Source organism: Montipora foliosa, chromosome 12 (assembly GCF_036669935.1).
Source record: "Montipora foliosa isolate CH-2021 chromosome 12, ASM3666993v2, whole genome shotgun sequence".
NCBI lineage: Eukaryota > Metazoa > Cnidaria > Anthozoa > Scleractinia > Acroporidae > Montipora > Montipora foliosa.
Genome location: NC_090880.1, coordinates 35,159,194 through 35,186,041, shown reverse-complemented (window position 1 = coordinate 35,186,041; position 26,848 = coordinate 35,159,194). Strand labels below are relative to the sequence as shown.

Below are 26,848 nucleotides of genomic sequence, written 5' to 3'. Positions count from 1 at the left end.
CCGAAATGGCCTTTGTAGGCGCTAGTGGTGTAAGGGTTATCATGGCGGCTTCCCAAGCCGTTGATCCGGGTTCGACTCCCGGCTGGCGCAGAGAAATAATATTTTTCCTTTTTCGAATTTTCGTCTACTTGCCTTATTTGTTAATTTTACAGCGATCTTTCACGTCGTATAGCGAGGCGCTCGGCGTTTTAGCGGGGGAAACGGGAACCCATGCTATCGTAATAAATGAGAGAGAACTGGGTTTCAACTAAACAGAGCAAGATGGCGTTTGACCTGGAAGATTTTGTTATAGACAAGGTTTGAATCGTCCATCAAGCAAAGGCGCTTATTGTTAGTCATTGTTTGAATATCACTAAGCAGTATAAACTTTTATATGGTTTTAGGTGCCACCGAAAGCATTTTACATTCCTAACTTCCTTCCTGCAGACGAAGAAAAGTACCTTTTGGAACAGGTATCTTCAATAGCTAGCCTACAGCTGTTGCGGCGAAATAATATCTAGAGTAAACAAATCTTTAAATGAGCCTAACTATATTGGAATGTAAAGGCTAGACTACGACATAATATTCAAAAGCTGTTTCAAAAGATTTCTTATTCATTTAGTAGCGATATTCACTGTTTATAAACAATTCTTTTGATATTTGAATTTTGCCAACCAAAGAAAAAAAGAACCTTTGTTTCGACAGCCAATAGATCTCTGGGGCCGGTTGCTCGAAGCCTGGTTAGCGCTAACCGTTGGTTAAGAGGTATCAAAACCTATAGGTCTCCATGGTAGTTAACGCTGGTTAGCGCTAACCATGCTTCGAGCAACCCGGGCCTGGTTGGCACATTAATGACAATAGATGACGTAACAGTGAGTTTGCTATTGCAAACAGCGATGTTTCATAAATAGTTAATAAATTATTAAGGCCGTTCCATTGAAATTGAATTTTCTGGATTTCACTACCCTGACTCTTATAGAGGACCCCAGATGTGGGACACTGAAAAACGCAGACTGCAGACTGTGCAGACCGTCTGTAAAATGAAAATTTAGTTAGCCTGAATTAGGCCTAAATAACATTCGGTTAGCCTAATTAGGCCTAAATAACATCCAGGTTAGCCTGTTTACGGTTAGCTCTCAATAATAGTGAGGGTAACGTCATATTTTACCCCTGGTCTGCACAGTCTGCAGTATTCGTTTTGGCGTGACCGCCCAGATGTAATGCTATTTTGTTAAAGAGGCTCCCTAGAATTTTAGGGCGGCACACAAGCTGGGCACTAGTATGGCACTTAAAGCCTGAATTGAACATGTTTTTCTGATTTTTGTGTCTGTGTGACCAAATCTGTAAAACTAACTGTTAATTTTCTCGCATTCCCTTCAGTAAAATGTTTTTAAATTGGCTCAGTTCTAGCCACGTACAGTTCCTAAAATACCCAATATCAGTGTTAAAATCTGTCAGAGCTAATCCAATATATTTAAAAAAATGACAAATTACAGAATATTGGCAAAACCGTCTGAACAACCTTGACTTTTTACCACTTCAAAATGTCAGGTAATATCATTTCCATACATGTAATATGGCAAAGAATAAAAAATTTCCCCAAAGGAAAGTATAAATATTAAGGAATTATTTTAGGCCAAAAATAGGAATATATCTGCCTGGCTCCCAGGCATAATCCAAACATTAAAACCAAAAAATAAGCCTTATTATATCAGTACCCATACTGGTAAATCTCTACAGGGAAAACTTTAAGAGAAATTAACTAGGTTTCTTTTGAAACTTGTGCCCTGTAGTGAGGTTATTCACAAACACTCCAGGGAATTACCTTAAAACCAATTTTTTTTCAAGAGTTAAATAAATAAATACTAAATACTACTTAATTGACCTCTCCCCATAGGAGCTTTTCAGGGTTGATGAAACGAAATCAACGAAACAGCAACAAATGTTAAAAATCCCAACTGACTGGAGGCAAACCAGTTGGCCATTTACAAATGCAGCCGAGAAGTTGAACCAGGGACTACCAGGATCGAATTTGATGAGTGGTCAGAGTGGTTCTTGAACCTGGGATGTCCGGATCTTAAAGCAAGCGCCCTAACCACTGGGCCACACTGCCTCCTAAGATGCCTCTCAGGATATCTTTTATCCGAAAATTGTTCAGTGCTGTTTAACTTTTGTTCTTTGTATTTACATTTGTTACCAGGTGAATGGTGCACCCAAACCGAAATGGACTAAACTTTCTGGAAGGAGGCTCCAAAATTGGGGTAATTAATTAATTCAACGATGTCATAAACATTTCACTCAGGCCTTAGTTGTTCAAAAGGTGGATAATGCCATCCACCGGATAAATTACTATCCAGTGGATAAACACTATAATAGCAAAACCAATAATTATTATTTAATTATCCACTGGATAGTGATTTATTCAGTGGATAGCACTATCCACCCTTTGAACAGCTTTGTCCAGGCCTCGGTTGTTGAAAAGGTTGATATCCACCAGATAAACACTAGCAAAACCAATCGAGTTATCCAGTGGATATAGTGATTGATTCAGTGAATATCACTATATATCCACTCATCGAACTACTGGGGCCAGATCTCAAGTGATATCAGCTGACGTTGAAGGATGATTCCTAAAATACTGGCCCTACAGAGGCCTGTACAATTATTATTACCTAATATTTTTATTGATGTTGATGTATTGTTTCAAAAATACATTTGCTCTGGAAAATGAAAACAGATGCAATTTTTTTTAAATAAGATCTGAACTTAATAGTCGCTCGCTCATTTATCTCTGCACCTTTTGTCGTTTTGTTCATTATTCTTAACCTTATGTCTTACATCTGCTGAATATTCGTTATGCATCTGACCTATTCTTGATCGTAGTGCTTTGAATTTTTTCATTTCAGGGGGATTGCCTCACCCAAAGGTAAAAAAGTGACACTTTTATTGCACAGGGGTGTATTTGAGTTACGCTAACTATATAACCCAGATGTTTTCCACTTTATCAGTTAAAATGTTTGAAAAACATTGCTGTAACTTTCTTTTTTTATGTGTTTAGGGAATGGTTGCGGAAAAGCTGCCACCAGTAAGTCAAGTATTAACATCCCCTACAGAGACTCTTCCTTTCCTTTAACATGGGTCCCCTTTCGTGGTCAGGTCCCGGGGGGGGGGGGACTCCCATATGAAACAGACGGGGATGCTCGTCATCTCGCTTAGGGGTGTAAATTTTGGATTTTGGTCTCGCTTAGGGTGTTCCGGGAAAAGCGCCAATATTTTAAGCCGCCAAGGTCTCGTTTAGGGTTCCGCAAAGAAACACAGAATTACGCGAAGAGAAACAGAAGTCAAATTTTCTTTTTAACTTGTTTTTAGGGGTCAAAATTTCCTTAAGCCATGCTCAGATTAGTCTCCTTTAGGGGTCACAAAAAGCTTGAGCCACGCCCAGATGGTCTCCTTTAGGGGCTTAAATTCAAAATTTCCGACGAGCATCCCCGTCTGTTCCATATGGGAGTCCCCCTGGGGGTTTTTCTGCCAGGTACTACTGTTTTCCCCTCTCCTCAAAAACCAACATATGATTTCATGTGATTTCTTTAAAGTTTCTGCAAGAATTATTATTGCCCCAACGCTAAATACACTAGACACTTTAATATCGTTCAAAGTTCACTAGTTTTCCAAAATCGAATCTGGAAGACGCTAGTGGAGAAGGAGAGCAAGAGCGTTGGTTTGGAGAAAAAGGACGCCATGAATTGAGCGAGATAGAGAGTGGGAGTTAGAAAGATTGCTGGCAAAGTGGGGTAAATCCGGCCATCCCCGTTTACGGGGATAAACCCGGATCAAAATTGGATTGATGATGAATCAAAAGTTGGGTTTTGAGAAAGCAGGAAGTACCTTGATACATATCTTTTGGAGCTGAGTCTAGAACTGATATAATCATCCAATTTCCAGACTGTGTTCATGCAGTATTTACAGCTGTAAGATTCTTAACTACTTTTGCACTCAAAAGTGCTTTCTGGCTTTCTATTAGTGGCTACAGACATATGCCAACAAGATTGGTGCACTGGAGGTGTTTGACTCAGTCAAACCAAATCATGTTCTTGTCAATGAATATGAACCAGGACAAGGCATTATGGTGAGAAATTCAAGAGCTATTGTTTTCTTTTTGTGTGTGTGTGTGTGTGTCATTTTCATTCTAAGCATTACTTTGCTCTAACCTGTGGCCCACAGAACCGCTCATGCAAATGCCTTTTAACACGACAGGATCACAGTGACGGTGAAATATAAGAAACGAGTGTACTTTGAATACTCTGATCTTTGGGTTTCATGAATAACATCCAGCCTTGCAAGATTGTTTGTCCTTTATTTTGCTAACTTACGAAAGTCCTACCACCTACAAGTAATCAGGGGTTGCAATTTATCATTTTTTCTCCAAGGTTTTTTTGTTCATTTTATAGCCTCATGGAGATGGGCCACTGTTTTATCCAGTTGTTTCTACGATCAATCTTGGCTCACACACCTTTCTGGATTTCTATGATCCTCTGGAAAAGTCATTTGGTGATGCCCAGGTACTGCTCGACTGTGTTCAATCAGGACTTAATCTTAATTTAAGGACGGTGCCTACTAATTCAAAGGTATTTTCGCGCGGTTTCCGGAATGTGCGGGAAAAGCAGATCTTAACAACTATTATTGAAATCCAAAAAGAAAATTAGGGGTAACCACGCATTTTTCGAAGATATTTAATCAACAATGTTTGTAAAAAGCTTTAGAATACAAAGCAATGTATGGCGTTCTTTTTTTTTTTTTTTGGATACCAAGAGCACTTGCTAAGTTCTGCTTTTTCCGCATAGTTTTGAACCGGGCAAAAATATCCCTGTTTTAATACCCATAGGAAATCCGAGTACCTCGAGATGCGCAGACCGTATGCGCAATAACAATAGTAGGCACCGTCCTTAAAGCGTCTTTTGCACGAAAACACACACTGAACTGTTCAGGCCTTTCACGAATGGAATTTTGTTAGAGACAGCGCGTCACCCAAGCCAAAATCAACGAAGCAAAACGTTCCAATGTACGCAAAGTTGACCATTTGTGGGTTTGTAGCACTGATATACACTGTTTAAGCCTAAGCACTTGTTCAAGAATGGTTAGGTGTTATAAAATGTTTGTTTTTCTTCAGTTTTCTTAAGTGTGATGTAAGCCACCCGTCATGTAATTTTCATGAAATTTTGAGGAAACAAGTCGTGGGTGACGCGCTGTCCCTATTAATGGCATGTTCACGAATGGGCCGCATTGAAAGGGGCCGACATCTTGGTTTCTCAAAGTAAGTGAAATCTGGGGAGAGTCTCCCCAGGTTTTGCTCGCATTGAGATACCCACGGCCAGTCACGGTGACACCCCTGACTCGTCCCCAGTCGTCTTCATATAACAAACGGCAGCGACACGGCGAAGTGGAAGAGAGTTTTCGTCCTACCTATCTCACCTTGCGCTCCCTTTCTCGGTACCCATCTCTTCCTGCGCCATGTATGAAGACGACTGGCGACGAGTCAGGTGACGCCCCGAAAGCGACGGTCGATAGCTAAAAGATTGCACGATCGTGGGACGAACTTGGTCTACTTTGGAGGCGAACTAGGTAAACTGTGGGGCGGACTCGGTTATATTGGGGGCGAACTTGAACGGGGCGAACTCGCTACGGGGCGAAACCACCGTTAGAATCAGTATAGGGCTCTTCGTTTTAGCTTCTTGACACGTTTTTTAGTAGGGTCTTCTTTGAGGAACTTATATCCTTATTCCCTTCTCCATCTTTTTCCAGGACCCCTCTGATCAGTCAGCGTTAAGCCTGGAGGATCGATATTTGATGTCTGTCCTTCTAGAGCCGAGAAGTTTGTTTCTGTTGACAGAAGATCTTTATAAGAATTATTTGCATGGCATTGCGGAGAGAACATGTGACATCGTATCCGAGCGTGTAGCAAATTTGGATGCTTGTAATGCGTCGATTGGCGACACTTTACAACGTGCAACGAGAATTTCACTCACAATTAGAAATGTTCCAAAGGTTCTTAAGTTCAAGCTGAGTTTGGGAAGATAAGAGATCGCAAAATCGAAATTCTCTTAGGGAAGGCGGCAGTAATCGACCGTTATTGATGGAAAATTGGTTTATTGGGATATCATATGCCTCTATTAAATTGCTGATAGAGTGCATGAGTCTGATGTAAAGAAACGCGACTTCATGATAGCGACTGCACCGTCGAAGCTTCCCTCTCACCGCTATCGCAAGTCCATGTGGTAGTTGATGGAATACGAAATGCAACTCCTTCCCCTGGAGGACTGAGACATCACGGGGCATTTCGCGATCACTTCAGAGTATCTCTGGTCGCATGTACTATATAGCAATGAGTTTACATCGGAATGACACAACGCAGATTCGGCTGATTGTCGTTGGGATCATCTCAACAACATTCTTGCAACATTGCAATGTCATTATTTCAAAGCCGTTCGAGCTGCAAAATCAGACTTAGACAAAAAGAGTGGAGACAAGATTAGCTACTCATTGACAAATTTCGTACAATTCCTCTTTGCTTGGGATGAATCTCAATTTTATCGCTCTCTGATAGTTTTATCCTCGCCACACTTTTCTCGGCGCGTGATGACTTTTTAAATTCTTGACGTACAGTTGTATTAACGAATAAACCTCGCAAATAAAACAAAAGACGAGCAAAATAAAATTTAACAAATACATTCCATGTTGCCGTGCGTCTGTTCAGTAATCATATCACAGATGACGCCAAAATGTGGTAAGAACAAAAAAGTGGCACACGAGGCACCTTTTTTCTGTACCTTTTTTCTTTGATAACTACCGGGTTCGTGATTAGATATTCAACAGAATATTGCGTTTCCGATTGGTCAGTGAGAGTGCAGAAGAGGTAAGTTGCTATGAAAACACGGCAATTGGGTCATTTTGTCCTTCAACCGGCAAGCTTTTCGACCGTTTGTTTTTCTTATGAAAATCTGCATTGCTTATCATAGCAATCTGATTGGATGAATTTCAGCTTTGGCTGGATTTTCATATTTGAAAATTGTTCCACGGCGCGCAATGCCTGTCGGTTGAAGGCGGGCCTTTAATAAATGAAAGGCTTTTGTGAGTTTATATGGCGACTCGTGATGTTTCTTGAAAGTTTTCAAATAGGCCATTTCCGAGTTCATGTCTGCCTCGTCTTCAAAGCGAGTCTAAGTGCGACGTTTTGGTTATGAAAATTAGTTTTCATTCATATGTAAAGTAGAACTAATTACCATCACAAAAACTTCGCACTTAGACTCGCTTTGAAGACGAGGCAGACATGAACTCGGAAATGGCCTATTGCACTCGCTCGCGGCTTGTGCAATTTATGTGCTCATATATCACAATCATACCGTTTCCCATACTTATGTGCCCGCGATCCGATCCCAATCAGATTTCTACATCTACATCAACATTTCGCATCAAGCCATTAAATAAATTACAATAATCAGAAACACTTGCAAATTATATATAGTGATATATTACAAATTTAAATGGTAAAATTATTGCTTAATAAATGTAAAATACATATATACAAATTAATAAGAAAAAATAATAAATAAATAAATAAATAAATTCATCACGGGTTGTTTACCATTTACCACAAAAATCCGGAAATTTCGGTTGGAATGTAAATGGTAAGCCTATTTTGGTCTTTCCAAACGGAAATTTTCCGGAGAAAACGGGATTTCTTGAAAGGTAGTCCAAAATTCCCAAACGGAATTTCCAAACGGACAACGTGTTTAACATTTGCATACCCCCATGATTTTGCCTCCCTCCAGACTCTCACGGTAACCTTGAACGGATTTTGTAAATGGTAGACGCCGATCCCAACTAAATTTCCCATGCGGGAGTTTTTGCTTACCATTTGAACAAATCTAGTACCAACCGGTTTCTGCTTGTAAATGGCAAACAACCCTAGCCTGCGCGCAACTGCACATGTATTTCGAAACCTGGGTACAAAACCCTGGCATCGGTTGTTCGAAAGCCGATTGACTTAATCCAGGACTAGCCTAAAGGTTTGTTTCATGTTTTCAACTTTTTGGTGAAAGTTTCTTTTTCGTATTTTTGTTTTTCGAGATTGGCTTTTTCTAATGTAAAGTTTTGGCAAATATCAGCACTGAACAGCATTTGGGAGTAGATAAATAAGCTCCTTGGTGAATTTTTAACCTGGGATTAACGTTAAACCGGGCCCTACACTGCAGGCTGCACTGCACGATCTCCGGCCGTCTGAAGACTGAGTACGACACAACATGGTGGCGAAGATGGCGGTTTTCCCAAAATAAAAGTCCATCACAATGATGTTACCCCATTACTTTCAGCTTTTAGGCCTCTTCAACGCACAAACAGTTACATGTACCTGACCTGATTATGGATCGAAGCAGCAACCTCAAGGAAATGTCATTTTGCCGGCCTCATCCAGCAGTAGAGCTAATAGAAAAAACTTTCGACGTTGGAAATGAGAATGTAGTTTGTTTGGCGAGCGATGAGTCTCGACTGTTCATAGTATGTAAGTTGTTTCAAGAGGCATGGCGACGAGACAGGAAAGCTGGGAAAATGGTTTTCTTGGTGGACGACGAAAAAGGTAAGTGGATGGACATTGGTGCTTATTTGCTGTGATATTTAAAGGAGAGGTTGGAGAATACAGCTTTTTGTAGAAAAGCGGTAAGGTCAGTATAATTCCAAATTCTCATTTACTCATTGGCCAGGTTATTAAGGACACGTACATGCATTATGTAATTTACCTGCCAGGTTGTACTACCTGCAACACCCTCTTCACACACCCCCCCCCCCCCCTCCACCCCCTCCCAGGTAATCTCCAGGCATTTGAATTTCATGTGTTTACTATTGGTTGAACTCCCTAAGCATATACCATTTGACTGCCTAAATGGGGTCCATTTAAGTAGTTGCATTTCGCAGCTGACTTCTCATGATTTGGATCAACTTGTTATCATATGTTCAGCCCCCTTGTATTTAAAGAAACTGATTTTCAGGCAGTTGATTTGTCATCTCCCGAAGACAATCACAATATTTCCACCAATGCAAACAAATTATGGCAACTTTCTAAAAAAGGAATTTGGTAACAAATTGGGCCACACACATTGCAGTTCTTTTTAAGAGGTATTTAATTTTGAATGTGCTTTGATTTGCTTGTCTTATTTTTTCTTTTAGATGAAATAGTTGAGCAATTTTTGAATGCAACTTCACATCAGGGAATGCTATCTGTAAACACATATTTTGATGAAACAACTGTTGTGAACAAAGGAAGAGACCAAATTTCCAGTTGTATTATCCTCACGAAAGGAGAGCCTTTTCAAGAGATTTTACGGGCTGGAATTATGGATTTAACCTCTGTCAAATTGATTGTTTTTGATAAATGCCATCTTGCTTGTGATCCTGGTCATCCATTTGCAATCCTTCTGAGGTATCTTGAAGGGTGTGTGTGTGAGTCAAAGCCAAGGATAGTTGGCATTTCATCAGAAATGATGCAACAACAGGCTTGTCCTGAAGATTTGGAGAGATTTCTTAACTCACTTGAGGAGGAGTTCCATTGTAAAGCATCTATTTCTAATGGCTTACTGGCTTTAAACAGATATGGAGAACAGGTTGAGGTTGAGGTTACTTATTACACCTATACTCAGCCTCAAAAGAGTGAATTAACATACAAGATTATGGAAGTCCTTCAGAGGGCCCTAGTGTTTCTGAAAGACATCCCAGGGTCTGACGCAACTTCTCAAGAATGTGTTTTGTTTATGAAGCATATCTTTACTGAGTGCTGTAAGGTTCTTCTTTTGTTTGGACCATTGCAAATTGCTTATGTTTCTAATTTAGTTCTAAAGGAGTTAAAAAAGCTTGAAAAAAGATGCTCTAGAAAATTTGACTTGCTCACTGTACAATTTTGCCAAACACAAGCGAATTTAATTCTCAAGTTATCAACACAGGATAAATTACAAGGAGAGGAATATAATTCCCCTGACGCGACGACGAAGCTATTATTTTACTTGTCAACTCATTTGAAGCAAGAAAATACAGAGAATATACATAATGCTGACAGTAGTTTCTGCAATAGAAAAGATGTTTGTGTAAATTCACCAAGTTCTCAACAACCCAAACTTGCTGAAAATCCAACCTCGTGCTTACAGTCACATGACTGTCCTTCATTTGACCCTGTTCCTCTGGCAACGTCACAGCAAAACCAGAGAGGACTCAAATCAACATATGGTGCCAAGAATTATAGTGATGATCCGTTGTGCATTGTTCTTGTGCCCAGTGTAATCGTAGCAAAGGCACTGAATTCTCTTATTAATAAACTATCAAACAGCAGGCCCAAGTACAGTTTCCTTAAAAGTGCTTGCGTTGATCCCCACAGGGCTAAACAGAGAATGATTGAGCGCACCCTCTCTGTTGATACAGATGATAATGTATTGGAGTGTGTTCGGGATGGATCTGTCAATATTGTTGTATCAACGTTTGAAATTGAAGAAGAGATATATGTGCGCAGATGCAGTCTTTTGATACGGCTTGGCATGCCTAAAGATTTCAATGGCTACATCAATGTAAAGAAGAAAGTAAGATCCTCAGAAGCCAAGGTTGTTTTTCTGGTAAATGAGGAAGACAAATACAAGGAGGAGGAGAGATTTAAGGTATTGTGCAGAAAACATTTTGTGCCACTGGGTGTCAGATGGTTAGAGTGCTGTATTTGCCTTGTGCTGTGCCATGATTAAATTCTGTTCTGATGTCTGGCTGTATTTGTCTTTTTCGGTCTCAAATTAGAGTCCATTGAACTTGGTTAATTTACATGTATGGCCAACTAATTGGCTCCTGTTAGCCGGGTTATGCATATTCTTGCGAAATGCATTAAGGAGTGTATTCTTATGGAAAGATGTGCTGGCAATAAAAAGTACATATGAATGATGCACATTGCCTAGTATTTCTTTGATCGTTTTTCTGTGAGGAAACCTTTAAGATGAGAATTGCTTACTTCCTGGCTTTTTTAATCACCCAGGTTTTCCACGAGATTGAGCATATTTTGTTGGAAAAGTGTTACAATACTAGTAGGCCATCATGCCATGAAATACAGAAGCTGTTCCAACAAGAGCCTTCAGAAGCTTATGAACCGTTTGGGAAGGATCTATTGTCAAGCATATCACTTGTCAACAGGTACCCTGTTTACTAAGAGTTTATGTGTTTCTAAATAATTATTTTATAAATGAACAAGGCTGTTGCCTAACAGGAGCCCGGTTGCCTGGGGCTCCCAAAGAATAGCTCTGGACGCCTTTTTTTTCACAGCAACACCTTTCACTTCATATCTTGGGCTCCTAAGTTCTCAGCGTTTATCTCTGAGGGCCCCTTTAAAATTTTCCTAGGCAGCAGCCTTGAATAAAAGAGCTCTATGTGACACAAACCATGATTATGAAAAATTGTAGTCTTGTAGATCACATTTACAAACTCAAGGTGAATTTGAGTAGAGAATTATTAGGTGTGGTTACACACACCATGGTAAATGCCATTTCCCATGGTAAATAAATCCTGTGTTGCCTAACACTTGGGATTTAGTATACCGTGTTAACTCGCGGTCACACATTCCGAAGATTACCGAGGTAAAAAGAAATCTCATGGAATTCATTGGTGGGAAATTCAATCACAACTTCATCAACATCGTGATTGGCTGTTGTACCTCGGACATCAAAACACCCTTCCAACTTACCACGTTAAATGTAATGGGCGCTTCATCCGATCTTTTTGACGTACTGTATCATTCTATGAAAGTTTACTACGGGAAATTTTCCTTGTGGAATGTAGGTCACGCGGACTAACTGTCTGCAGTTTCCCATGGTAAAAGGGTCATTTACTGCCGCGGTAAAAGTGCCCTGTGTAACTGCACCTATTGTTAATTTTCACTGCAGGATTCCTGCATCTCAGTCATTAAAGTTACCTCTACACGCACTCGAAAAAAAAAAACCCTACCTATACATCTGGGCCCGGTTGTTCAAAAGCCGATTAACGCTAATCCCAGATTAAAAATTAACCAAGGAGTATATTTCTCTACTCCCAAATGCTCTTGAACGCTGACATTCGGCAAAACTTTACATTAGAAGGAGTCAATCTTGTAAACCAAAAATAAGCGAATAAACTTTCAACAAAAAGTTGAAAACATGTAGCAAAAGTTTATGCTAATCCTGGATTAGATTAATCGGCTTTCAAACAACCGGGCCCTGCTCTCTTTAACGCATTGATTCCTAAGAATGAGACTTAATAGATATTTCAAAACACAGAAGGAGATGAAATAATTATTAATTACATTGTGGCAGAAGATAGAAGTTGGCTCACTTTTTTGTGAAAGTCAATATTAATGGTTTTTTCATGCCAATATAATATTGATATCCCTTTCCTACCCTGGATATTATTCTGACTGCTGTTTTAACTTTACATTTATCTTTCTGCCAGTTATTGTTCTAAGTTTCCAAGCAGTGGAGTTGGTGCACCTGTTCCTTATTGCCGAACACAGGAAATATGGTCTAACAGTAAAGTTCAGTTTGTTTCTACTCTTTACTTGCCTCGAAACTCTCCTGTTTACTGGCCTATACAGGTGATGATAAAGTTTAATAATGATGACTTTTGTACCATCCTGCATGTACATTGAACATTGAATTTTTTTTATTTGAAAGACCTCTCAGAGTATTAAAAAAACGATGTTTGCCATTTGAATCATATTTGTATCATAAGTAGTTTTCGAAATACAGAAGCATTGATGCAATCAGCAGTGGATCCAAGCAAAGCAAGAAATTACTCCAAAAGCCATTGAAATATTTTTTTTTCTAGAAAAGGAAAGGAAAGGAACTTTATTTAAGTGTCTAGTCGTTCTAGCGCTGGAGCACTAATTGGGGACACTGTAAACTGAAATGAACAATGAAAGTAAATCAAGGCAAATGTTGGTTTTTGGGGAGGGGGGAACCGGAGTACCCGGAGAAAACCTCTCGGTGCAGAGTAGAGAACCAACAAACTCAACCCACATATGACGTCAAGTCTGGGAATCGAACCTGAGCCACATTGGTGGGAGGCGAGTGCCCTCACCGCTGCGCCATCCCTTGATTTTTTCTGTTTTTTATTTTATTGGAACCACTAATGACATCATCTCTTTCCTCCTTTGGTAAACATGAAAACTGCAATCAATATCTCTGAAGCAAATAATTACATGTACGAAGATGTTTGAAAAGTGCATGCAAGCACCATTCTTCCAATTTTTATTAATAAGCATCAGTGAATTTTTCTTCATAGGCACTTCAATGCAGTAAACTTAAGTGTCATGTCTGATAAGAAATTTGTTTAACGCATTGACCGCTAAGAGTGAGACTTAACAAAGTTTACTCTGTCTAACACCAGTCGATTTTAGTTGAGAGCATTTGAGGTGTCAATGGGTTAAGCAGTCAAAAACTTTGATATATTTCATGTATCATTTCGTTCGTTGATTCATTTATCACGGGAACATTTGAACCTAGAAATGACCAGCTCCCAACTCAGTGGCTTCATATCTCAGTTGATTAGAGTCTTGCACCGGCATTGTGAGGTCATGGATTCAAACCCTGTTGAAGTCCTGAATTTTTTAGGGTTTTTATGGGTTACATCATGTCTTCAACATTAACCTACACTGAACTGCTGAAACTTGCTAGGTTAAGTAACTATCCATATTCATTTATATCAGTGTAGTTACAAGAATTCACCTGTCAGTGATCAGTTAATAATAATTATTGGTTTGACATCCTGACCCAGTTTCCATCAAGAGCTGGGAGATTTTTTTTTCCTGTCCTGTACTGCTTTTCCTTTAAGTCAGCTGAAGTAGGAATGGAAGGTATCATTGATTCATTCTGTACAATTTTTTGTTGATTTTATTATTTAGGTGACTTCAACATATAGTAGAAATGACATGAACAAAGAGACTCTACGGAAGGCCACAATCAAATCAGAGATGCTTGTTGCAATGGAGACCTGTCGACAGCTTCACAAGGCAGGGGAGCTTGATGATGATCTTCAACCAATATCCAGGTATGTGTTTCTCAAATCAGGCGCGGTGGCCTCATGGTTAGAGTGCTTGACTCTGGATTGAGTGGTTCGGGTTTGGGTCCTGGCCGGGGACATTGTGTTGTGTTCTTGGGCAAGACACTTTACTCTCACGGTGCCTCTCTCCACCCAGGTGTATAAATGGGTACCAGCAAATTTAATGTTGGGGGTAACCCTGCGATGGACTAGCATCCCATCCGGGGGGGAGTAAAAATATTCCTAGTCGCTTCATGCTACAGTAACTGGAGATAAGTGCCAGCCTGATGGGCCTTCTGGCTCGTAAGCAGAGACTTTACCTTAAATTACCTTTTTTCTCAAATCACACAGGGTTCTCATAACATTAATTTTGAGGTAGAAGGGGATTGTGAAAATTTAAAGTAGTTCTTACTACGGGTCCGCAGGCTCTCTCTGTACATACCAACAAATGGAAACTGGCAAATATTCAAACGCTGAAAATCTGGGCATCTGGCTTTTCAGTGTCAGTAAAAATCTAAGATGGGTACCAGTAATTTGCTTCCAAAGGAGGTGTTAAACAAAAATTCAAGGAGGGCAAGCTTGACCTTTATGTGCCTTTCATTGGCTTCTTTAAGAATCTGACCTGACCTGAACTTAAAATACTGTGTGATATTCCTCATTACCATCTTGGGCCTCCTACTTACAGGAGTACTCAAGAAATGATATTGATCAAACCAAAGTGCGTGATGAAAGTCATTTTGTCCAACATCTGTGGTGGTTCCTCTAGGTTTCAAGTGTTTCGCCTAACAGCAGAGAATGAAAAATGCAATTGGGAAGTAGTGGACTGTGGCATGGGGATAGATGGATCAGTGAAGAGAAACAGAGTTTACATCAGAAAGGTACTATCTGGTTGAGGTCAGCAGCCATTTGAGCTTTTTATCAATTAGCAGCCGTCACAGAAGCTAATGACTGAAACGGTCTCCAAGCAACGGCTTGCGTATACTGAATACACGATTTCTGCAGAGTCCTTTCTTTCTCGTCGAGTTAAAAAAGGCTCTGCTAGCCGAGTGCTTCTTTCAGGAGTTTAACATCGGCCTTCCGACTCCTAATTTGACCCCATGTATCCGAACTAGTAATTGGACGGTCGTAAGTTCGACTCCCGCAAAGAAGCACTCGGATTTTTTTCCGAGCATTCCCGAGTCACCATCGATAAAAAGATACATTTCTTCATTTTATTACCGGTAACATTTTCCATCTCTGTCACTATAAAGTGGACACATTCCTCCTTGCACTCTTGATAAACAAGACATTGACAAGGATCAAATCTTCCGAGTAGCGTCTCACAATCGATGTTGACAAAGCAAAGAAATAGGTGCACGTGACTAACATATATCGTTTATCATTGCTTTTGTAGTTTCCCGCCATCTTAGAGGATAATTTGCCAGTTCGTGACGGGCCAAGTTTTTTATATTCCATCACCATGGAATTGACCAAACCTTTGACCTTTGAAAGGGCTGCCAGATCGCGAAGTAAAGGCCATCCTTCAGGCGATTGTTACAGTCTTGGAATTCTCTGCAGGAGAACTTTACCTAAGGTTTGAAAAAGTACACCTATTGGTACTCTTCGAAAAACCACTTGTGACATAAGTGCCTTTTGCCACACTTGGTTACAGCGCGACACGTATCTTTCGCAAGTTGTGATTGCTTGATGAAATGTCGGTTACATCTCTAAAAAGGCCCGCTTATAAGTATTGTTTTTACGATGTAAGACTAAGTCGAAAACCATTGAAAGAATTGGTCAGTAAAATGGTAGAGTATAATTTGGTATCTTCATCATTAGTAGTTTTTTCGTCTCAGATTCCAGGGATGGTGATATTTGACAGAGCGGGAGAAGTAACCGCGACTATCACTGAATGCAGAAGAAATCCGTTTGTCCCAAGCTTAGATCAACTCGCGCTCATTCAGAGGTTTACTGGGTTCATCTTCAAGGAAATTGCAAAACCAGGAAACACCTCAACAAAGACGTTTCCGAAATTTGATCCCAGCGTAGCCACGTCTGGGTACTATGTTGTGCTTTTAAAGAATTCTGAAGACGGGTGCTCGTCTCGTGCAGATGGACTTGACGCGAAAGAAATCGCTTTTGATTTTATGCAATCCATCGAGAAAGCTCTTGGCAGCTTCGACAGTCCAGCAGACCCAGCCCCTGCTGGTATCCAAGACATGGAGAAATTCGCAGATGCCGTAGTTACGGCTGTTTACAACGACAAGCGCCTTCGCTATTACGTGGCTGACATTTGTTATGACCGTAGCCCGGTGGATCCATTCCCAAACCAAGATGCTGCTGCCACATTTGCTGAATATTATCAGAAAAGATATGGAATTCAGGTAAAAATTGTAATAGTGGCGAGTTGCATTCCGTAGCCAACCGGAACACTGTGGGACGATTTTAAGTTTTTACTTTACTACAGTAAAAGGAACCTCTACTCCAACGCTTAAATAACTTTAAACCACTCGAAGTAATGCCGTCAAAGTTGTCTAAAACTTGTCTTTTAAGTTTGTATACCAAATATATAAGTTTGATAATCGCTTATTCTTGTTTTTAGATTTCCCAGGCGTCGCCAACTTGTACAATAGGCCTTTTTCGATATATTAAAATTCAGCTTGATAGTGAGTCAGTGAGGACAAAGACAAAGGAAAGTGGATGATATGTAAATATTTTTCACATTAATTCCCACGTGTTTCTATTGTCTTTGTCCTCACTGCCTCACTTTCAAGCTGAATATTTAATATATCGAAAATGCCTATTATGACGTTTCAATCGTGCCACATTGTTATGATAAGCTCTTTTGTTAGAAGAATATCGGGCAACCGTAACACGTCACCATTATTTAAGATGGTGGTACCCGGAAAATTGAAATGTTAAGATGAGCGATTTTCAACCTCATTTTTTCTACCTCATTTTTTTCAAACATTTCAACCTCCGGTTTTATGTTATTCTTAAGAAAGAGTGGAGTTACCATTAAATTACAGTTGAAATGTTTTGCCTCTTTTTCTAGCTATGGGAACTCGAGAATAATCTTCTTTAAAATACTTTGTTTTACTTTCTCAAAATGTTCGATAAAATTATTTGATTGTTTGCTATTAGTAAGAACATTAATTAGTATCACCCAACTAGTGGACTTATGCAAATCCTGCATTTTGATTGGCTACGCTACTAGAGGACTATTAGTAATAGTCCTCTAGTAGCGAAAAGCGTGGCGCTTTCTTTCGTTTTATTCCCAAATAAATATCTCTTTAACTTGCATTTGCTAACTTTATTATTGCCTTTTCTCTCCGACTAGTTGGGTGATACTAAATCAATTAGACCCTTCGCCCTCAAGGGCCACGGGTCTAATTGTTAATTAGAGCAGGTTACAAATGACTGTCGAAAGTAATTACGCGATTGCAATTTCTACGATTAGTGATTGGTTTAAAAATCTCGCGCCAGTTTATCAACAAATGAGACGGAAAACCAAAACCAATCGCAACTTCCACGCGCGATTTTTCCCGCGCTTTGAGCAAGTTACACGGAATTGCTACTAATTTGGATTGGTTCATTGTGCTGTTTGCGCCTGCTATGATTGGTCGAAGTAATTACTTGGTATTTGTTTTACGACTCTCAATTGAAAACCGCTCAAGAAAATTTCTGGATGGCTGGTTAAAATTATGCAGGAGCAAGAGACGTGAATTACTGGTACGACCAGCCATTACTTTTGCTGGCAACTCTTACTTGTATTCAGATTTTGCGTGACGAAGATGTTGATAATGATGGGCTGTCTGTGAGTTCCTTTGTTTATTAACCTATCAATTCTGTCTATAATTTCTTTTTCCAGCCTTTTACTTCACCCTGCCGCGTAAAAACTGGATTTGTCTGAGCCGTTCAGAATAGAGAGAGAATGCAAACATCGCCCGACAATAAAATTGTTTATCTATCTTTGTGATTAGCCCGACTAATCTCGTTCACTTCTTTTACACTACGCTGCATAAGCCAATCAGAAACCAGCTAAGGCCCAAGACCAGAAACAACATTTCGAGACCAGTTTCAACACTCCCGAACGAGTTTCGACCTTTTATGTTACACGGCTCAACGCCTGTTGAAACCTCTTTTTGTAGCGTCCTTGTAGATAAGTTTCAACTAAAAGTTTCAACGTGTAACGGCGGGTTTAGCCCAAAGATAAAAGGAATTTTTTTTGCCGGCCACTTTTGCATTTGGTGTATAGAGAAAATGTTCATACAGTAAGTCTTGCATCGTAACGGACTTACTGTTCAAATATTTCACTCTGAAAATGTTTAATTTTTGACGTTTTATTTGTAAACGGGTCTTGCCGGCCAGCATGGTTTGCTAAAAAAGAAAGAGCTCTATCATCTTATCATTGCTTTTCGACCTTTCAGGTGACTTTGGATCAACCTTTGTTAGATGTTGATCACATCTCGTCGCGATTGAATTTCCTTCTTCCTCGTTACCAGAGCATCAAAGGACATGAGCTTTCTTTTCCTTGGAAAGATTCCAGGCGCTCACAGAAAGCCCAGCTGTATGTGGTCCCCGAATTATGCTCCATTCATCCATTGCCCGCGTATTTGTGGCGATGGCTGTTTCTTCTGCCATCGGTGCTCTATCGCATGGAGTCCCTCCTGGTTGCTGAGGAGTTTAGGTCCCTTGTTGCTAGGGGCCTCGGCAGGGGGGCTGTTGATTGGCCGAATGAGGTGCCTCTGCCGCTGGTGACGTTGAGCGAGACTATGGGTGAGAATATGTTGAGTCAAAGTAATTCGTTTCTGGAAGATTCAAAGAAAAGAGATCCTTCTGTTGTGGATTCGGACAAAACCGTGAATCTCTGTTTTCAGCCAGCGTCTGGTATTGAAGAAGACAAGCGCAATGCCCGGCACTCCACGCAGCTGATAAAAGAAATGATCGTGCAACGGAGAGTTTTTGAAGAAGTGGAGGAAGTGCAGCAAACGGCTGCGGAATTGACGCCAAGGAACAAAAAACCAAGTCCTTCAGCAGCAAGTGAGGTTAAAGTGGACTTTGAAGACTTTAATTGGTCAGACCCCGCAAAACATGATACGAGTGTGGATAAGGAGATAGGTGAGTCCTCCAACATCAATATTTGGACGGATTCTCGTCTTTCTCGTTTGTACCAAACTTGCGGCCCTTCATCAACCTTGATCCTCCGCGCGTTGACTCCAGGCTCAGCCGGCGACGTCTTTTCTCTCGAGAGGCTCGAAATGCTCGGCGATTCATTCATAAAATACGCCATCTCTTGCTCAGTTTTCTTCCAGCAGCCACACGAAAACGAGGGCAAGCTGTCCTTCATCCGGGGACTTAAAGTGAGCAATAGGCAGCTGTTCTATCTGGCACGAAGGCGAGGCTTGCCTTCGTACATGTTTCCCCATATGTTCGACCTTTTTGTCAACTGGCTTCCACCCGGTTTTTACTATGAGGACAACGACGATACTGAAGGAGTTAATGAAAGCGAGTTGTTACTGATGCCAGTTGAGAGCTCCCAAAACATCGAGGACGAAGAAGAAGAAGAAGATGAGTGCATCTTTGCCCAGGAAGGTGTTTTAGGTATGTGGTTAGGTTTGTGGCCTTTTAGTATTAAAACAGAAGAATATTTAATTTGGCCACCATTATGAAAGAGGTCTATATTGCCCGGAAATCAATTGATTTCAGTAACCTTCACAAGTGTCTCCTTGCCAGAGGAAAGCTTGCCCTTTCATACCACAGTAAGTTTATCACATGCACAATCTCGTTCCCAGGGTCTCTACGCCAATGGAGACTATGGGAACGAGGTTGATTTATCACATTGAACGGGCAAACCAAAACAACTGTTTCTACAGGTTTTTACTTGCGTAAGGCGAAAGTTTGAAAAAATTAAGTTGTTGGCAATAATTGTCTCTTTCAGGAGAAACTGACAACCCTGAAGCCTCCATCGGTGTGGAAGATCACTCTTCTAGTATACAACTGAGCCCAATCCTTCATCAGCGTTGCTCCGATAAGGCGGTTGCTGATGCCCTTGAGGCACTGGTTGGTGCGTACCTGCTGACTATGGGCACTGAAGGAGCCTGGAGCTTTCTTCAGTGGTTAGGCATTGACCCAAACAAGCAAGAAGATGGTCGAGATGTACAGAGGCACAGCTCATCATTCGTTGAAGACTCATCCACTGAGGAAGGTAAAGAGTTTTATTCAACAGCGGGAACGCAAGAGATGTCAGAACGACCTTGCAGTGCCCTCCAGAGTTGTAACGTGCAATGCACTTCCACTGTGAAAGACAAAGACTTTGATTCAACAGCGAGCAGACAGGAGGTGTCAAAACGACCTTGCAGTGTGTTCCAGACATCTGACGAGTCACTATCTCAGTGGACTTGTGAAATTCTTCAGATTGCGCCTCTGGAGAAAGCCCTGAACTGTTCCGGGAAGGGTGCGCCCGACGCAAGTGGCAGAAGAAAGAACCAAGCCTTACCAGATAAGATGCATGATCCCCTTCTTGAAAAGAGAACACTGTGGACAAACTCATTGTCGACTCCTCATGAGATCGCATCAAATTCCCAACCGAGTTTTCACGTGTCAGACGATTCCTTGTTTCAAGAAAAAACAGCACTTTACTCTTTACACTCTAACAGCGCTTTCCTCCCAAGTGAGGAATCATCATCTGCCGAATTTAAGGCAATTGAAGAGGTTCTGAGATACAAGTTTCACAATCGTTTACTCCTTGAGCAAGCTTTTACGCATACGTCCCTGCCTCGGGACTACAACGCTGTCCGCAGCAGCTACGAACAACTGGAATTCTTAGGAGACGCGCTCTTGGACTTCCTAGTGACGCGATATTTGTATATACACCAGAGACATAAGTCCCCTGGGGATCTGACGGACCTGCGCTCGGCTGTGGTGAATAACTTCAGCTTTGCAGCTTTGGCTGTGAAGTTGGGATTCGCCAAACACCTGCGATCGCTTTCACCTCAGCTTTTTAAAATCGTGAACAAGTTTATTGAGAAGTTCGAGGAGAAGTTGATAACACAACGCCAGACAAGCAACAACGAGGTAATTGACCGAATGCAAAAATGGCCGCCAACAAATTGCTCTTTGGTCTGTGTGTTAATTAGCCTAACTAGTCTCGTTTTACAGCCCAAATTCTTTCAATTTTGCGCGTGTGAACGAGGCTAGTTAGGCTAATTAACATAAAGACAAAAGAATAACTTGTTGGCGGCCATTTTTGCATTCGGTCAATGAGACACTATGAAAAGTAATAGACGATTTTACAGTTCTGTGCATGCTCAGTTACCAGGCCTTTGAATAAAAGCGAGGCTGGAGTGGACCTTGCGTTGATACGAACCTCATTGCTTTTCATATGTAAATCATGTTCAACGAATGAATTGATGTATGAAGTGAATCATATATTGAACTGCAGATATGAAATCAAGTGAAGCTATGATCCTCGCAGTTATGAACGCAATTTTATCGTTGAAGTCCTGAATGTTTCAGGCTTCTCTCAAATAGCTAAATTTGCGTTCATAACTACGAGGATCATAGCTTCACTTGGTAAATCATGTTGTAATGCTAACGAGTTTCTATTTACATAAGAAAAGCTGTGAGGTTTGTATCAAAGCAAGCTAAACTCCAGCCTCGCTTTTATACAAAGGCGTGGTAACTGAGCATGCTCAGAACTGAAAGACAGACACACCCTGGGCCACATAAATAGCCATGTGCGTTGTGTACTTGCTTCCGTGGCCTTAAATTCGTATTCTTGAGTTTTCTTTCCTAGTTGAAACTTTACGCTGTGTTCCTAGTACTGTATTCTATCAGATGGGAAGTAGACGTTTAACCACCAAATCCCTCAGCCTTCAGTAGGCGCGTGGCGCTATCAGTGCAAACACAAATTTTTATATTGTTTGCGCGCAGATTTGTTCCAGTGTTATTGTTCTTGCAAATGAAGACAGCGAGGAGTTTGTTGAAGTGGAGGTACCCAAGGTACTTGGTGACTTGTTCGAAGCAGTTGCTGGAGCACTATATGTGGATTGTGGCCAGGATCTCAGTAAGGTGTGGGAGATTTATCTGCCAATACTAAAGCCTTCTATTGGTGAGTGAACGACCGAAGTCTCCTTCAAGTTATTGATCTCGTTGTGTAAACCCGTTCGCTCCCAAGATCCGAATATTAATTCTACTTACTGATTGCCATACATTACGTTTTACGACAGTTATGGAAATTTGATGATATCAGGGAGCTTAAAGGGCCACCGACAACCAGTGTCCTTTGCGCGCCTTTGTTGTTGTTATTATCCGGGCAATCGAATCGGCCGGTTCGCTTCAGAAACATCCCGTGAAGAAGAACTTCTGCGAATTCGCTGTACGATTTGTTTTTTAATCCAAACGCCTTCCTCTTTTCGTTCCATAATCTTAAGGTTGAAGTAGTGAGCCAAATAACATGACGCTTTTCCTTCCTCGGCGGACGACCTTTCTTCACAGTTTTCATTTCGCTTTTAACACGAACACAACACCCAAATAACGCCAAAAATACAATATTTAAACATTAAGGAAAATATTAACAAAGTTTGAAGCTACTGGGCATCCAAAACACGACGATGTGAGGCGATGGAATTTGACTTTTCAAGAAATACTAGTTTCTGTATTACAGAAAATGGCGCCGATAGCTTGCACGCTCGCAAAGACTTGTGGTTGTCGGTGGCCCTTTAAGCACGGGCGTTTTTGAGACGCGGACGGCAACCGGAAGTGAGCTGTTTTCACGTTTAACTTGTCTTCACACAACCACATTTATATTGCTAAGTATCTTTTCTCCATTAGAGATGATTAGCATAAAAATCTGGGAGACACCTCTGTCCTGGCACGCGAAATGTTCTCATCCAGTTGCCGTCCGCGTCCCAAAAACGCGCGTGCTTAAGCTCCCTGATATATCCAGACAAAACCCCAGGTGATAAACTTCTTTATTTTCATTCACCACTCTGCTTGAGAATGTATTGAGCTTGTGTGGAGAAAATTTATAGCAGTCACTCTGGGGAGTGAAAGCGTAAAGGGTTTCCCCGTTGACGAGTATAATCTAGAGGCTCTCTCTCTAAAGACAACGGTTAAGAGAATTGACCATCTCGTCATGAAAATTAAAGTTGACTTCTATTTTCAAGCAAATATTGTGGCTTCGAAACCCCAATCGCACGATTCAACAAGCTGAGTAGCCTTCGTAACAGGGCCGAGAAGAGCATGTTTCTTCTCTCTATGAGTAGAACATAAATCGTTATCTCGAAATCTGTGGACAAGGGGTCACACAACTTTTTGTCACAAAGCGATCCGCACAAGTCCCTTCACGACATGGGCCATTGGTCAGTGCTCTGTATTAGCATGCAGATGGTCGGAATTCAAATACCACGTTGGCGATTAGGGATTGGGGATTAGGGTTGCGTTACTTACCTTTAATAAGACTTGGTTTCTACTTGCGTGACTGAGCTTGCTCACGGAGCCCGTAATTTTCTTCTGGATGAAATATCATGTCATGGTGTGTCACGTAACATCGCGCCATATCTAAACGTTGTCAAGTTCATAGAGGTGGTTTGCTTTTCTGGAAAGCCCCGCCGGAAATTTTCCAAGGCTTACAATATGTGTGGAGCCAATGTTTCATCTGTATTTAGACAAACGAAGGCGTTTCTTGTCATGCAACGTTATCTTAAATTTGTTCGTTGTGTGGAAACAAGAAAGCTTCACCACTTCAATTAAGGCTAGACAAGAATATCTCTGAACTTACCTTTTGTTTTGTTTTTTTAATGTGTAGATTACCACTCTGCCAATCCTCCCATGTCGGCCACCAGGAAACTTCTGGAGATGAAACCTAACGCGTCAAAGTTTGCGTATGTTAAATGTTTGCATGTTGACAAAAGAATTTTAGAGCTAACCTCCTGTTTGTGCTTTTCTTTATGAACAGTTTGGTGAACCCTTTCTTGTTGCATTAATGCTGGTGTTTTTTTAAACGCATTAGCTATTCGTACGGGACCCGTACACCGACCTATATTTGCTATTCATACGGGAATCTTCTTAGAATGATTGTTACAGGTTCTAACCCTAACCTTGAATGACATAGCCACGCAGTTATTGAAAGCTAACCGTTTTAAAATGGCTGCTTAGACTAAAATTCTGTTTATCAGCGCTATTTGAAATGGGTGCTTAGACTTAAATGCGAGAAACACAAAGCAGGTCAGATTGTCGGTGGCATTAAACGAAGGAGGTATTTCGGGAAATTAAACAGGCATCAATGCCGTTGTTTGATAGCTGAACTGTATGTAATTGAATTAAAGACGAGGTAAGACTTTGCGAGTGTTATTGAACTCGTATGAATAGGTTGGTGTACGGGTCCAGTACGAATAGCCTCTTTGTTTTCTAAAATCGCGATTCTGATTATTCCACCTTCCCGTAAGTATTAAGCCGACCAGGCTGTCTTTTTAAGGAGATGTATTTCATTTCGGGGACACTATTCATTGGCGTGCTATTCTTTTACGAGTGAAAATGTCGAAAGGGTTGCTTTGTTGCAGTTGTAGTGAAGGAGGTGGTATTTCAAGAATTTCGGTCCTGGCAGTATATCTGGGAAATTGTCAACTTCCTCCCCAGGGCCTCTCTTCTCTGACGACAAAGGAGGCAGAGAAGAGAGACCCTGGGAACGAGGTTGGGAAATCGTCTTTACTAAGTTTAATAGCATAGGAACTTGTCATCGGAAGGTCTCTGGCTCGACAGAGAAGTCGACAACGGAGAAAAAGTTCCTTCATTTTTAATTGGGTCAACGGTTACCATCTCATTTATTGCACCTACTTCCGTCTTTTACTCTTATTTTGCAGGCCTGTTGAGAGAATGGTGGATGGTACTTTTAGAAGCTCCCTGACTGTAGCAGGTTTCGGAACTTTTATAGGGATCGGTAGAAATTTTCAAATCGCAAAGTCGACTGCCGCTCAAAAAGCCCTTGCTGCTTTGCGAAAAAGATAAAACTCTTAAAAGAATAGAATAGTCACGGGCACCCAACGATAATCTTCGGAGAAATGTGTGTTCGGGAGAATCAAACTGTTCTAAGAATCTCGGTTCTACATTCCCAAAAAGCTATAGATTTCTTTACTAAAACATCACCTAAAAGATTTGCAACATGGGAAAAGTAGTCTCTTACGTTTTCGGAAGGGATATTTATGCAATTTTTTTGCACTTAAAAAGGTAAGGTCATCTTTCAGTTTCGGATGAGCAAATGATTCGCTGGGAAGTTTTTAGAGGGTAACGTCCAGCTAGCAATTTCTGAAATGAAGATATCGTCCCCTAAAATTTTCGGACACTTTAATTTTTAGCTACGATATCCGAACAGATCAAATTCTTCCAGGTGACATCTCTTTAGACAGTGTTTAAATATTACAAGAAGCCTAGAACTCTTCCTCAAAGGCTTTTGGCTTAATTCGCTCGTTGGGTGCCCTTGAATAGTTAGGCAAGAACGAACACACTGGGCTTGTGAACTCGCGAACGAGAAGTTCTTGACAGCCCGTAGCGTTAACACGCGGGGGAATTCGAGCCGTAGGAGTCATTACTCTGCGGTAGGGAGTTTAAAGGGAGCTTTAGCAACGGCGACGGCAACGAGAACGTCGCAAATTTGCATATTCAGTGGGCAAAAACAATAGCTTTGCACGCCCTGCACGTGCGTTTTTCATTTTTGTCCATTTCTTTGCCGTCTTCAGCAAAGCAACAACGTGAAATAACCAAGTTTTAAGTGTTATGGAGAACGTTAGCACTATCTTATTTTTCTCTCCTAAATTAAGTGCCGCTAGCATTTCCTAGTAAACTGAAAAAAATTAATGTCCTTAAGAGAAGGAGAAGATTGTACCTGTTAAAACAGTTATCATTTTTATCCTTGTAGATAAGAATTTATAGATATATATTTACATATAACTTTTATTATATATATATTTATTTATTTCATTGTTCAGCTATTTATTTCATTTGAATCTTTTAAGTTTGTGAACTGAAGAAATGAATGTCCCAAAATAACAGAATATTAAGAGAAAAGTGTACCGATTAAAAGTGTAGTTCAATATCATTTTTCTATCATTTTTATCCTTGTAAATAACAATTATTGAATGTATTTATTGATTTGTTCAGCTATTGATTACAAATGTCATTTTAAAAGTATTTTGACAATTATTTAAATATTGACATAATGCAGTTTAACTTGCTGCCAACTTCATGAAGTTTTACTTTGCGTGACGATTTTTTTTACCGGTAGAGTTGTGTGTTGGTAAATGGACCATATTCGTATTCTCAGTATTGGACTGGAACTACAACAAGTTGCAAAATTGTTGAGACACTTTCATTAAAAAACACCTTTTCTAGCTTCCAATGCCCGCCGTATCTAGAATTTAAACCTTTCCCACTTCCTCTCCCCCCTCCCCCTTTCAATGTTGACTGCTTAAGTTCCCAACATTTTTTTGTCTTGCTAGCAACACTGATAAGTGGGGGAGGGGCGCTGCAGTGTGAGAGATAATAGGGAAATTAATTACGCCTCAAGAAGGTGAAGTGTCTCCAATATTTTTGCAACTTTTTGTAGCTTGCAATGGAGGCTAATGCGGGGGAATATGTTAAAAAGCATTTGCATTTGAAAAGATTTCCCCGGATTAGCCTCCATTGCAAGCTAGTTCCAGTCCAATACTGAGAATACGAATATCGGCTATTCATCTTTTCTGCATGTCATGTCTCTACATAACTGTCATCTGTACCGCGGCCTACCCTTTGGAAGTGTTATGGTACTAAAGTA

General features: G+C 40.6%; 2 protein-coding genes and 1 non-coding gene across 3 annotated transcripts; all 3 read left to right on the top strand.

The window, feature by feature from the left end:
• The first annotated feature begins 18 nt into the window (after positions 1-18).
• Positions 19-90, top strand: Trnag-ccc (transfer RNA glycine (anticodon CCC)). The gene has a single exon. It is a non-coding gene; the product is annotated as a tRNA-Gly (tRNA).
• A 152-nt stretch (positions 91-242) lies between these two features.
• On the top strand, positions 243-6,708 carry LOC137978864 (alpha-ketoglutarate-dependent dioxygenase alkB homolog 6-like). Its single transcript, XM_068825982.1, has 8 exons — positions 243-297; positions 384-452; positions 2,180-2,240; positions 2,886-2,905; positions 3,038-3,064; positions 4,001-4,105; positions 4,428-4,538; positions 5,779-6,708. The coding sequence occupies exons 1-8, from the start codon at positions 262-264 to the stop codon at positions 6,052-6,054; spliced, it is 705 nt and encodes a 234-aa protein (XP_068682083.1). The 5' UTR covers positions 243-261; the 3' UTR covers positions 6,055-6,708.
• A 1,580-nt stretch (positions 6,709-8,288) lies between these two features.
• Positions 8,289-26,275, top strand: LOC137979669 (endoribonuclease Dicer-like). Its single transcript, XM_068826981.1, has 13 exons — positions 8,289-8,608; positions 9,196-10,667; positions 11,030-11,184; positions 12,472-12,613; positions 13,922-14,067; positions 14,825-14,936; positions 15,452-15,631; positions 15,894-16,421; positions 18,468-19,641; positions 19,979-21,114; positions 21,973-22,150; positions 23,849-23,924; positions 24,903-26,275. Exons 1-13 carry the CDS (start codon positions 8,395-8,397, stop codon positions 25,045-25,047), a joined length of 5,658 nt encoding a protein of 1,885 aa, XP_068683082.1. The 5' UTR covers positions 8,289-8,394; the 3' UTR covers positions 25,048-26,275.
• Positions 26,276-26,848: the final 573 nt, after the last annotated feature.